A 14,519-nucleotide genomic window follows, 5' to 3' on the forward strand; every position below is an offset into this window, starting at 1 on the left:
CGCCGGTGAGAGATAGGGGAAGAGAGTAAGGGCTGGTTTGGAAACTCTTAAAAAATTTAAAAAGTCAAAAAGTTATCAAAAAAGTTAAAAAGTTATCACTATTTACAAAAAAAAAATATTAAAAAAATATTTTTCACATATTAATACAAATCAAAAAACTACAATTAACAAGGTACTGACGTGATGGGCCCGTCAGTGACCCGGGTGGGGGAAATAGGGAGTAAAATATTCATTAAATTAGATGGTAGAGCTGGGCCCGTGGGGGCCCACCATTGGTCTCGTTTTGATAATCTGAATCGTTCAATATATAGAACTCGTCTAGTACTATATGCCTATAAAAAATTACGTTTATCGGATATCACTAAATATATGATTAAATTAGTTTTGTATAAAAATGGATGGTGTTATAGTTAATAGTTAACAAAAAAAAATTAATACGATCCGATAGCTATCGATATCCAATCAATATAATTTTTTACAAATATATAGTACTTAACGAGTTCTACACATTGAACGGTTTCAATTAGTAAAACGGGACCCGTGGTGGGCCCTCATGGGCTGAACAGAACCGACCAATTTATGCTCGAAAAGTAGAGAATCAATCTTTTCCAAAGTCCTCCGTCGCACTGCCCTTTAAGCTGCCAGCCGTACTCATCACTTTATTCCCTTATACACTTATTTATATAATTTTTTAATACACATTTTTCTATAAAAAGTCAAAAAATTAATCCAAATATTCATATTTTTTTCCTCAACTTTTTAGTCTAAAAAGATAAAAAATATACTTATTTAAGACACTCTAAACAATCCCTAATTGTGGAAGAATGGAGAGGGTGAGGGGAGCTTCTATTTACACACACCCATTCCCCTTTTTACACATCTTTTTCAATAAATAATTGGTTCGGAAGTAGATTTCCGAAAATAAGTAATTGGTTCGGAAGTTGCTTTTCGAAAATAAACAATTGGTTCGGAAGTAGACTTCCGAATTTTTATTATTTTTTCGACAGTCAACTTCCGAATGTGTTTATTTGATGTCTACAATAGTAATTTCACTTGAAAAAAAATTTATAATAAAAATAATTTTTATGAAGCGTGTGCAAAGAGGGGAAGGTGGGTGTGTAAATAGAAGCTGCCGAGGGTGAGAGAGGAAGAGAGAGAGAGGAGCGGACTTGAGGAGATGGGGATGGATGATTATGGAAGATTCCAGAGCTTGCATCTGACCTGTTGGATTATCAAAAATCTAACAACGCTCTTTTTTATTTTTTATTTTTTATTTTTTAAAATTTTGTAGTGATACGTTTTTTTGATAAGATGAATTATATTTAATTTTTTTTATATTTGTCTAGTCAGGTAAAATATAAATATTTATTTTTTTAAAAAAAAACTTTTAAAAAGGTCATAAAGGATAAAAAATAAAAAAAACTAAAAAACATATATTCAAACAATACTTACAAATTAGATGAAAAATTAGTTAGGATTTGTCAAAATAAAGTATCCCCATTGGAACACTTTTATTATAATTTGACAATTTACCACTATTTATTGACAAATTATAACAATAAGAATGCTATTATAATATTTGTAGTAGAGATATTCTATAGTTTTAACACTGCAACTTTACAGTTTGGTTAATGCTCTAATCCCAGAGTTTTTTTTTTTTAATATTCTAAAAAAAAGAAAAACTATTTAGAGAATTGATCTACTTTTCAAATAGTTTGGGAAACTGACCTGTTTTTGAAATTGTATTTTGAAAATATGATTTTGAAATTGAAATTGCATTTAAAACATGCAATTTGAAATCATATTTTTAACATGTAATTTTACCATGTCATCATAAATTTCATTTTCAATTTCAAAATCACATTTTTAAAATACGATTTTAAAAAATAAATTAGTTTTCTAAATAGTTTAAAAAGTGAGTTAATTATCTAAATAATTTTTTTTTAAGAATATTTAAAAAAGAAACTCCTAATCCCAGGCAGTATTGCTAAGCACGTGCAAACTTTCTACCTAAAATAATTCAAAAAAACACGTGCATATTGGGGACCATCCTGCCTTGACTCGTAATACGAAAAGAAAATTAAAAAAAAAAATAAAATTTACTCATCTCAAAAATTAATTTAAAAATAAAAAATATATATTGCAAATTTAAATTTAGTGTAATATAGGTCATATCAAAAATAAATTTAATTCATGTTTTATTTTGAAAATATTTTTTTGATGGGCAAATTACATATACACCCCTCGAGGTTTGGCTAAATTACAGATACTCCTCTGAGGTTTGAGAAATTACGAATTCCCCCCTGAATGCTATATTTGCATAAGAAATTAGGGGGTAATTTGTTATGAAATATAAACCTCAGGGGATAAATTGTTATGAAAATACAAACCTCAGGGGGCGGGATGTAATTTCCGAAACCTCAGGGAGGTATCTGTAATTTAACCAAACCTCGAGGGGTGTATATGTAATTTTCCTTTTTTGAATATGTAAAATTTTGTTGGTTGCAATATTTATTTGGGAGATTTGCAAAAAAAAATGGAGTGAATCTAAAATAATTACAAAAATTGTGGGGAACAAAAAATAACTAGGTCATACATGAAAAGTGAAAAATAATTACGAAAATATGATAAAAATTATTATTTTGCGCTTTTCACTTTTACCCTTCAGCCGCTCTCTTCGCTTCCTCTCTTCTCTCTTCTTCCTCCTCCCTGGTGATCATTTTTTCTAGCTTCTAGTCTCCTCTTTCCGCTCTCCCTAGTCCATCTCCGACCTTACTTCTTTCTAACCATCACAATGAAGGGGTGGGGAGAGAGAGAGAGATCGGTCTATGGTTAAAGATCTAGGATTCTAAGAGGGAGGTTGGGGTTGTGGTGGTGTGAGGAGTTGAGGTGTTGTAGTGGTAGCAATAAGAATCTGGGGTCATGAGTCAAAAAAGGTTGAGGTGGTTGAGGCAGGAAAAAGGGTTTAGGGTGAGGTGGTAAGAAAAATGACAGAAGGTGGACAAAGAGGGCTGGGAGAGAGGTCGATGATGGCTAGAAAGGGTCGGGGTACAGGTGGTCACCGACTTTAGATGGTGGACGAAGGAGGACAGCGAGAGAAAAGGGAGAGAGGGTAAGAGAAAAGGTGAAAGAGGCAAAAACATAATTTTCAAATCCCATGTGCCTACTACAATTATTTTTTATTCTTTACATTTTTTTTCTTTTGTAAGTATTTTATGTTCTTTTTCTTTTTTCTACTATTCTCCATATTTATTTTCTCCTTAAGCAGTTTGCATCCTCTGTCTTCAATAAAGAAAATAAAATAAAAACTCTTGCTGCAAAATTTAATGTAATTAGGCCAATTACATCTTGTCTTGCTCATCCCCAATTAGGCCAATTTCTTTTATATAGTTAATATTTTAATTTAATTATGAGTGTTTATTTTATAATTTTATAATTTAATATATATATATATATATATAATATAAAATCATTATATGATAATCCAATTACAACATATTTATATTTAATTTTTTTAATAAATTTTATATAATTTCTATTTCTACATATTTTTATTTTCAAATAAATATAAAAAAATAAATTGTTAGAATTACTTTTAATTTTATGTTACTAATTCTTCTTCCGATTTAATTATTATTTTTAATATCAAAATGAGTATTTATTTTACTATTTTATAATTTAATATATATCAGATAAAATTATTATATCATAATTACACTTTTATAATACGATAGAACTAAAATTATTAAAATACACAAATAATTTAGCTAAAATTAATATATATAAGTATTCAAATAATAATTTTATAAAACGATAGGATCAATATTATCAAAATAAATTATTAAAATTATTATTTTATAATACATATTATATTATCAAATATTTTTTGAAAAATAATAGTACATGCATCACAGGAATCAACTACTAATTATTAATTGTATCAAAGATATTGACTTTGTTTATGCCGTGTTTGGTTGGGAGATTTGGGAATGGATTTGGAAAGGGAAATGGAAAAAGTAGGTGAAATGTGAATAAAATATGTATATATTTTACATAGTTTCACACACCTTTTCTCTTTTCCTTTCCAAATCTCTCTCTAAATCCCCTAACCAAACACACCATTAGGGTTCAAATCCACACAATTAAATGACTTGAATTGATATGTAATAATGGGAGTGTTTAGAAAGTTGTTATATACACATGGGTGGGTGATTACTCACCCTTTACTAATGACCTAAGTGGTGACTCACCTCCCCCCCAGACCTTGACGTACAGATGGATCACTTCATCTTCTTAGCAATATTTGTAAATCCTCTCAATTAAAAACAAATCTTCCTAATTAATTATTACTTGATTTGTTTAATTAAATCTATACATCTCAATTTTGTCACATTAATTAGTGATTAATTTAACCCCCAAATAATTCTCTTCATCATATATTTGATAATTATAATAACAAATTAATTTACATAGCACGTATAGCTTAGTTATTTTATTATTATTATTGTTCTTCTTCTTCTTCTTCTTCTTATTATTATTATTATTATTATTTTGCCTTCATCTTACATTGACTCTAGTTAATTGTATAATAAATTAAATTATTTTATTTTACTATCACTCCCACTAGTATCAATATTATCATAATTGTCTGTGGTGTTAATTAAATATTTAGGGTGTCACAAAAATTAAAATGATTATGAATTTAATATGATATTTTGTCTTATCAACTATTTTAATCTACTTTATCTTTTTATAAAATTTAACCAAAAAAAACTAAAATCCAACTTGCCAAACACCCCCCCCCCCCAATGTCCCATGAAATAATTTTCATAACATTCTTTGATTGGACTTTTCAGTTTAACTTGTAAGACTCAAAGGGTGTGTTTGATTGGACGGACTGGAAAAGGAGGGATTAGAGTCCATCGGACTTGAGTCCTGGGACTGTGAATCTCCCGGACTATTTGGTCGGATTGGATATGTATCCTGTGTTTGTTTTTTCATGGGATTAGATGTCTGGATAGGACTATTTTGAGTGAATCCAACGTTTGGTTGGACGGACTGGATAGGATAAATGAACAAAAGACTATTTTACCCTTTTTCAATTGTTTACTATGTAATAGCAATATTAAACATATCTTTAATATTTTAATTATTTTTAGTAAACATTAAACATACTAATGGTTAAATTTTGTTTAAAGATATTTAAATATACTAATATTGATAAAAAAATTTGACTGGTATAGATTATTTTCATTTAAACAAATAAAAATTTATTGTTGAAATTAAACATACTAATGGTTAAATGTTTAAATTTTTATTTAAACAATTAACATTGAAATTATTTTGATGTACAGATTATGTTTAAACAATTAACAATTAAATAAATGTTGATGTATAGATTATGTTTAAACAATTAACAAATGTTGATGTAATTAACAATTAACAAATGTAGATGTAATCAAATGTGGACGTATTAAAACATAATTTAATAGATGTTAAATAAATATACATGTTGATATACAGATGTTGAAATAATTTAATAAACATGTTGATGTACAAATGTTTAAATGTTTAAATAAAACATAATTTAAATAAACGAAATTATTTATTGTTGAAATTAAACATTTAATTGTTTAAATAAAACATCTATTAAAACATCTATTAAATTTAAACAATGAAATTAAATAAAACATAAACAAAATTTTAAAATAAAACATCAATAAAATATCTATAAAAAATTATTTTAAAAAATTAAATAAATAAAACATTAATAAAAAGTTAAATAAAATTATTTTATTTTTAAATTGAGACATTTAAATTTTATTGAATTTTATTAAATATAATACATAATTAAATAGTAGAGGGTCAAAATGGTCATTTTCGCATATAATCCAAACAGTGATTAGTCCCCCACTTTCTGTCCCACCCCCCTCCCCAGGACAGGATAGTCCCCCAAAAAAAAATCAAACGACGGATAAGGTGCACTATTCGGATAAGGTGCACTACTGCTGAGTTATCCGTCGTTTGAAAACGCTATTTTCTTCAGAAATTTTTTTTATGTTAAAAGCGTGATTTTCAACAGCGCTTTTTTAATTAAAAGTGCGGTTTGCAATAGCGCTTTCACTATTCATCACATTTTGAGCTCCAAACAGTAAAAGCGCGATTTGTAATAGCGCTTTAGCTTAGTTTGAGAATTCCGTCCAAACTAAGCCTAATTTGAAAATTAAGATACAAAATAAGCTTAATATGGGAAAAGCCCCCATCTCCCACCTCACTTCTTTCTAACCACCACAATGAAAGGGAGGGGAGAGAGAGAGAGATCGATCTATGGGTAAAAATCTAGGATTCTAAGAGAGAGGTTGGGGTTGTCGTGGTGGTGTGAGGAGTTGAGGTGTTGTAGTGGTAGCAATAAGAATCTGGGGTCATGAATCGAAAAAGGTTGAGGTGGTTGAGGCAGGAAAAAGGGTTTAGGGTGGGGTGGTAAGAAAAATGACAGAAGGTGGACAAAGAGGGTTGGAAGAGAGGTCGATGATGGTTAGAAAGAGTCGGGGGGGGGGGGGGGGGGGGGGGGGGTGTGTACAGGTGGTCACCGACTTTAGATGTTGGACGAAGGAGGACAAAGACAGATAAGGGGGAGAGGGGAAGAGAAAGGGTGGAAGAGGCAAAAACACTATTTTCAAATCCCATGTGTCTACTACAATTATGTTTTATTCTTCAAATTTATTTTCTTTTGCAAGTATTTTATGTTCTTTTTCTTTTTTCTACTATTCTCCATATTTATTTTCTCCGTAAGCAGTTTGCATCCTCTGTCTTCAATAAAGAAAATAAAATAAAAACTCTTGTTGTAAAATTTAGGCTCTGTTTGTTTGTGCTCTGAAAATAGTTTTTTAACACTTGAGTTTGAGCATGATGTTTGGTAAGAGTTTTGAAATTAATTTTTCAAAACTCTGCCGGAAGCTCTGTCTATATGTCAAAGCATTCTGTTTGTTGCAGAGGGGGCATTTGAAGGAACGGGTCGTCCGGCCAGTTGACCGGCCGATTGTCCGAAACAGTGAATTTTTTTTTTTTTTTTGCAATTGATTTATATAATCGGGAAAAATATTTTCTGAAAATTTTTAAATTTTTTATATGCTTTAAAATAATTTTGAGTTGTATGTTTAGTTATGAGTTGTAAATTTTTGTATCACATATCAAATGTCACATCAACAATTCCCCACTCAAATCAAACATCTTTTCCAAAACTATTTTCAAAACTCTTTACCAAACAAATTTTCTACACTCAAATTATAATTCTACAACACACAAACTCAAAATATAACTTATATTCTCAAATCACATTTACAAAATACAACCAAACGCAGGCTTAATGTTGAATTAGGCCAATTACATCTTGTCTTGCTCATCCCCAACTTAGGAGCAGCCTCAAGACTCTTACTAGACACTTTTCAGCCTAAAATATTTGCAGCCTAAATGAATACTTACAAAAATGGCTTCAATCAGTCAAGATGGATATTACACTAAGGCTGTGTTTTGAATTATGAATTTAAATAGAACTTTGAAAACAAAAAAGAAAAAAAAGTGTAGAAAATGTGAATGAAATAACGTTAAATTTTTTCACCATTTCATTTTTCATTTTCAAATCTCTATCCAAATTTATGATCCAAACACAACATAAATACAATATTAATCTCCTCAGGAGAATATCAAATCCAAGGAGGTAATTTTTTGCAGGCAAGTTTGATCCATACACATGATGTTTTAACTGTAAATCCAAAAAATTAATTCTATCAGAAATGGCTTTTCTGATAAATAGTGATGACAAAACTTTCTCCATATACAGCTTCTTCATTCCCCCCCAATAAATAAATAAATTTCTAGTTCTCCAATTTTCATCTTCTTTTCTCAAAGCATGATTCCAAATTTGATGAACTAAACAAAAGCCATGACCTAGCTTTCAACTGTAACCAGAAAAAACAATTTTAATGAACTAAAAAAATATCACACTTGGGCTAAAGATCACCAGAGTCCTCAGCTTCCATCATGAATCTAGCACGTTTCATCGATGACACAAATATATATATACATTACACACACATTAAAAGCAATCTACATGTCATATATCAATGCAAACTGTATCACGTAGTCTGTCATCCAAGTTCATCATAATCATCAGGAAGGTTAACAAGTAAAAAGAAATCTATGAAACAGATACAAAGAACACTTCACCTTTGCAACAGAGAGTTCACTTGTAGGCTCCCATCCCTATACCAGTGTCCCTAGTAGGCTGGAAACTGTCGTTAGCCTTAGAGTAGTAAACATAATAAAGCTCAGAGACTATGCCGGTGAAAACAATGAAGGCAGCCCCAGCCCCAAAGAGTCCCTTTCGCACGGTCTTGCAAGAAAGAGGATTGGCTGACGATGTCTTGGTGTAGTAGGCATTTCTCGCCGAGCCAGCGAGCAAGCAAATCTCAGCAATAATAAATGTCACCCTGAGATATCAAAGGAATTAATGGAATGATTTTTGAAATATTGAAAAGAGCATCTTCCTACACAAGATTAGAAAGAGACACTAGATCACATCAAGGCTTTGAACTTGTACATATAGGGATTATTACCTTTAGGCTCTATTTAATTAAAAAGAAAAAATGGCGGAAAGTGAAGTGAAAGAAAGAAATGGAAAGGAAAATATTGCAAGAAAAAGATGGATATATTTGAAATTTTAATTATAGGTAACTCCTTACATGGACAAATTCAAGTATTTTCTTGTATTTTTTTGCTAGAAATTAAAAACTTAATTACAATGCTAACATGGGTTGTAAAAGAAAATTAATTTTTTTTTTATAGTTTCTATCACTTCATCCTAAACAAACTTAGAAAAACAAAAGTTTTTTCCTCTTTCCCTCACTTTCATCCTAAACAAACTAACCTTAAGGAAAAAATTGGAAAACTATTTACTGGTCAATCTATATTAAATGAAATTTTTTATTTTAAACTCTATGTATGTAAATATATTTACAAATTAGTCAAAAAAACATTGGCAAAAGGTCATTTTTGTGCATGTCACTTTCTTCAGAGGTTACGGGATAGAGTTAGGGTTTGAGAGAATAGGGATGTAAAGATGAATGAGAGTATGTTTGGTAGTATGGTGAGCGTAAGAAGGTAAAATCAAAATTTTAAATTTTTGTAAATGGTGTAATTATAAAATGTGTAAGAAGATGTTTTTGTTGTATAAATAGAATCACTCAAATAAGTTTCAATACATAGACTTCAAAAACCTCAAGGGGTTGGCCTGGTGGTGGTCAGGCTTAAGGGTGTGCTCCTTCCATGCATGCAAATAATTTCTTGGAGCCATGCCATACAGGGCTTTGCCCCCGGTTTAATTGGGCCCCCTTCTAGTGGTCGGTGAGATTGATCATCCGGATTAGTTAGTCCATTGGGCTGGATACAGAGTTATCCAAAAAAAAAACAAAAAAAAGAAGACTAAAAAGAATTTTTGTATTTATTTAATAGACTTGATAAATAATTTGTTTATTAATAATCCCATATATTTATATATATATATATATGTATTTGTATATCTGATTCTCTGCAAATATTTCTGTGAGCAAACACCCAAAGGAAATTCATGAACTAGGCACGACAAGAGCACATACCAGCAGGTGATGAATAGCACAATTGCCCACACCCTCGAAGTGCCAGGTCTCAAAGCCCTCCCACAGCACATGCATCGACTAACTACCATTATAAGCAGTTGGCTGGCCAAGAGGAACAGCAGCGACCCCACACCCAAGCCGGTTTCAATATCAGAACTATAATGACAATAGCTTTGACCACTTCTTACAGCAATTGTAAACTGTCAGAGAAGATGGGTAATGCATGAGCCAGATTCTTGACAACGAGAATAGAGGAAACCCATTCTGATTTTGATTTCTCAACATTATAATTTGACAAAGATATAATCCAATATAAAGTCTGTAAGAGCATCTCCAGACTCCAATCCTTCATCAATTTTTTCCAACAAAATTCAAATTTGATGAAAAATGGCTAAAAGTGTGCTCCAGTTATTTCATCAATCTGTATCAAATCAAGGGAGAGGCAATTTTTTCACCAAATCAAGAATTCACCAAATTCTTCACCAAATTCCCAACAATAAATTACTCAAATTTGATATCAAACATAGATAAAACAGGTTTTTAGGACAAGTTTGGAAATTTTCAAATTGGTTTGATGAAAAAAAATAGCATAAGGATTTGAGTGTTCTACATCAGAACAAGCTTTAAATCAAAATTTCACTAAAATTTTATGGAAAGAAAGAGCAAGGATTGGAGATGCTCCAAGAAATTAGAAGATAGACAAACACAAACATGAAGTGCAAAATCCCCCCATCACCACCACCACCAAAAACAAAACAAAAAACAAGAAAAAAAAAAAAAAGGAAAGAAAAAATAAAAAGAAACAAAGAAAGAAAGGAGTGTTTGTGAAAACCAAACTCGATATCTCTTCTTTCCGTAGTCACTGATAAGGTTTTTTGAACCAATAGGTTCAATTTATGGGACTCACCTAAATCTCATCATTGCTAAAATTTTATGTAAAGGCTATTTGATAATATGATTACTTGAAGTTTTCAATAAATCGTTGTCAAAAGAAGGGAAGCAACTTAGAAAAAGAATGAACCAAATCAAATCAAGTATTTTTTTGTGCCTTACTCAAGTGAGATCGGCTATATAAATTCATTTTTTTGCTATTTTTTTATGTCAAGGGCTATATGATAAGTTAAATTAATTTGTTTTAAAAAAATTATTATTTATTATCGCATCTCATGTCAGTTTTTGTCTTCCCCTTTACCTAAGATTTCCATTTATGGTGATCAGGTACAAATTTCAAAATTTTAAATAGTAATATCAATGAATAAAATTTTTATTATAAAAAAAAAAACACAACCACTATGGAATGGGAAATTATAGTGAAGCAACTAATGAAATAAACCTGACATGGCTGTTTTCCACTTTCATTGAGCTGTTAGGATGTTGCTTTTCTTACATGATCCATTCACTTTTTTTATAGGCCCATTATAATATAAATTTGCCCCAAGACCACCACTTCCACCCTATTTTATTAGGCACAAGTCACACGACATATGCAGAGCCAATTTAGAGAATCAGAGAGTCCCATGGTTTAAGATAGAAAACCACTAGAAACTCAAACCAAACTCAAAAAAAATTCCCTTACTTTGAGCTGAAAAAACAAATAATCTGAAAAGGCAAAAAGTTTCACCAAACACCCTACGATTCCTAAGTACAACCGCTTAAGCATGTGTTTCAAAATTTAAAAATGCTGAAACTAAGTTTTACCAAACGAGGTCATTGAATAGCTCAAAGCATGCTCGGAACTGTAGATGTTTCTAGATTTCTAAGTTAAGGAAAATTATAAAGAACTTCATAATACCATATTTTCCCATTTGTGAAACAATTCTTAAATATTTTCCCATTTTCTCAAGATGCCCCCTAAACACTACCTAAACTGCCCCACACCATCAATATCACAGCTGCCTCCACCACCACCATATTGTCATCACTGCCACTTCCAACATCCCATGATGACCATGGTTGTTGTGTTAGCCACCAATATTACAACAGTTGTCTCCACCTCCATTGCAATCAACACCTACTTTACTTCACTACAACTAAATATGTGATTCTCTTTCTGGGCTTTGGATGGGGAATGTTTGCATCAGATAGCAAAAACTGTAAAGTTTTTCTTTTCTTTTCTTTTTTCTTTTTTTTCCCACTTCACTTCACCAACCAAATATCTTCCATTAAACAACCCAAACTTCTCTATCCAAATCTGGCTTCATTTCTGCTAGAATTCAAGAGATCAACAAGTACAAACACATCCAATCATAGTACAGATGTTTTTGCAATTATAAGTAGGCACAGTGGGGAGAAGCAGCAATACCCTTATTAACAGCACAAGTTATTGATTGTGGAAAGCCAGAATTGCCACTTTTTCCTCACAACTACATTCATATCTCTAATGCAAAACTAAGCCTGTGTTTGGATCTTTACAAATCCCTCCCCAAATCTAAGATATAAACACAACCTAAAATGAAAACAACCTTCGGCAGAATGTTCCATGAACCTGAATATTGTGCTAGAGGTTGTATTTAAGTGCTAATATGGTGATTGCTGCCAAGAACTCATCTAGGGAATTCATAAATTACTTGAATTTAAAACAAGGGAAATCACAATTCCCTTCCTTCATCAACAAAGTGGGTATCTTATTTTATTACAAAAAAAATTACTTGAGACCCAAAAATAAGCAAATTAGGGCATCTCCAATTCTTGAGTCAAAACCTATATCAAATTTAAATTTGGGTGAAATCACTCAAAACACCTTCACTCCTTGACCCAAGCTTGTTAAAAATTGATTGAGTTTTATCAATCTTTTACCAAATCAAATAAAATAAAATCAAATGTTTACTTCAAATTTTCAAGGCTATTTTGTGGCTCTCAAATTTACCAACTTAGTGAAGCTTTTTACCCAAATTTATGCTTAAATCTGAGTTTGTTTGTTCATGGGTGTGGTTCATATCAAATAAGCTTCTACTCAAATTTTGGTAAAATAGAATACCCACTTTGTCCACAACACATATGAAGCAAAAACAACATATATATATATATATATATATATGCGAGAAAATAGAAAGGAAAATGGAAGAAAAAGGGAGAGAGGAGGAAGGAGAAGCATAGAAATGGAACTCACTTTAGCCCTCCTCTGCTCAGCAGCAACAGCAAGTGCAAAAGCAATGAGATCGAAGACAAAAACCACCAACAAAACCAGTTTTGAAGCCATCAGATCAGTATTTTCCACTGCACAACCACTTGTTCTAACTCACACACAAAAAGCAACAGAGGGTTTTGCAAGAAAATAAAGAACCAGTGAGATTAAAAGCAAGAAAGAAAAAAAAATTAAAATAGATGACAATGAACCCAATAAGGCCTCGTTTGGTATTCGGTAAAGTTCGGTAAAGTGGAGAGAACACTCAACTTCAATTGGAAGAAGATAAACGCTATGTGGGTTTTTTGGGTTTTGATTGTGTACTATTGTTGTGGGAGGAGTCACTATTATGGCAAATTACAATGACCTCCTTAATATTTGCAGTTATTACAGTCTACCCTCCAAATTAGTCAAATTATACTAACCTTCCTTACAAGAGATTCTTTTTTTAATTTTTTTTTTTATTTTTAATAGGAAACCTCCCTTGCAAGAGTTTGTGAAGTGTATTTATTTGGATCCCACCATTTAATAATTTTTTGAAAAAATTACAATTTTTCTTTTTAAAGTTGAACCTTATAATAAATCAAACTCTACATTTTTAATTATTTCAAATAAAATCCTAAATTTTCAAAATAATCCCAATTTCAAAAATTAATGAAGAAATTTTTTTCAATGCATATATCATTCTCTTATTTACTCAATTCAAATTAATAAAAATACTCATTTTTACCTTACCACACAAATTACAACCATCACTTAACAATAATTCTAACCACATATTTCAATGTTACTATGGACCATATTACTATCGTGAATCTACGTGCACTTCAAAAGATAGGTTAGGCACCTCAATTTAATAAAAAAAATTTATTCTTATTATGTCTCTATTTAAAATAATAAAAAAAGGAGTACTTGATATTGAAAAAAGTACAAATCATAGTGTTTTGAACATCTGATTTCATAATCATTCTCAATCTTTCTCTCTTTTCTCTTCTCACTTTTTTCACTTTACATCTTCATATTGAAAAATTAAAGATAGGCATAAAATTAGAATTTGAAAGATTAAGGATAGGCATAAAATTAGACTTTTATCTTAAGGTAAAATAGCAATAAAAAAAAAATGAATAGGGTAGGAGTTTACTGAAAAAATGTAGGATTATTAGCAACACTGTAAAATGGGGGGCTAGAGTGAAAGTAAAAGATCTTTTTGGGGCCATTAAATAAAAATAAAATAGTAGTAAAATTTATGAAATTTCAAAAAAAAAAAAAAAAAAAAAAGAAAAGAAAACCGCGTAAAACATGGAGGGCCCTTGTCGCTGCTTCCTACGTGGGGCCCAGTCAAAGGTTTTAGGGTGTGACATAATACAAGCTGCATGGTCTTATCCTTTTAAATTGTAATGATAAATAATGAGATTAAGATATTGACAGTTGAGGCCAAAAAATTAAAAAAATAAAAAATATATTGACATTGGTATATATGTTTGGGGACATTGATGTGTACAACGTTGGGTTAATCAACTTGACTAATAATATAAAGAGAAAAATATCATTTTTTTTAAATTATTACTTAAAAATTAATTTTTTTATTATTATTTTAATAATATTAATTTTATTCCATCTTCAATCGTCAATTATAATTAAATAAAAATTAATGATGTGGCACTCCACCTTCATTTGAAATTTCATTTCCTCCCAAATTATTCCTAAAATATTAAGACCCTTGAATAATATAAAATTTAGGG

General features: G+C 30.6%; 1 protein-coding gene across 1 annotated transcript; it reads right to left on the reverse strand.

The window, feature by feature from the left end:
• Nucleotides 1-8,095: 8,095 nt before the first annotated feature.
• LOC114322537 (uncharacterized) lies at nucleotides 8,096-13,099 on the reverse strand. Its single transcript, XM_028269879.2, has 3 exons — nucleotides 12,763-13,099; nucleotides 9,654-9,853; nucleotides 8,096-8,489 (listed from the first exon to the last, which is right to left on the reverse strand). The coding sequence occupies exons 1-3, from the start codon at nucleotides 12,850-12,852 to the stop codon at nucleotides 8,243-8,245; spliced, it is 537 nt and encodes a 178-aa protein (XP_028125680.2). The 5' UTR covers nucleotides 12,853-13,099; the 3' UTR covers nucleotides 8,096-8,242.
• Nucleotides 13,100-14,519: the final 1,420 nt, after the last annotated feature.

This window comes from Camellia sinensis, chromosome 9 (assembly GCF_055761805.1).
Source record: "Camellia sinensis isolate YWXY chromosome 9, ASM5576180v1, whole genome shotgun sequence".
NCBI classification, from domain to species: domain Eukaryota; kingdom Viridiplantae; phylum Streptophyta; class Magnoliopsida; order Ericales; family Theaceae; genus Camellia; species Camellia sinensis.

What these genes read in the sequence shown, in the direction of transcription:
- LOC114322537 (XM_028269879.2), bottom strand. Translation starts at nt 12,852, where the DNA reads ATGGCTTCAAAACTGGTTTTGTTGGTGGTTTTTGTCTTCGATCTCATT. An exon ending in CTGAGCAGAGGAGGGCTAAA is followed by an intron (nt 9,854 to 12,762) that starts GTGAGTTCCATT and finishes CTTCTCTGACAG; the next exon opens with TTTACAATTGCTGTAAGAAG. An exon ending in GTGCTATTCATCACCTGCTG is followed by an intron (nt 8,490 to 9,653) that starts GTATGTGCTCTT and finishes TTGATATCTCAG; the next exon opens with GGTGACATTTATTATTGCTG.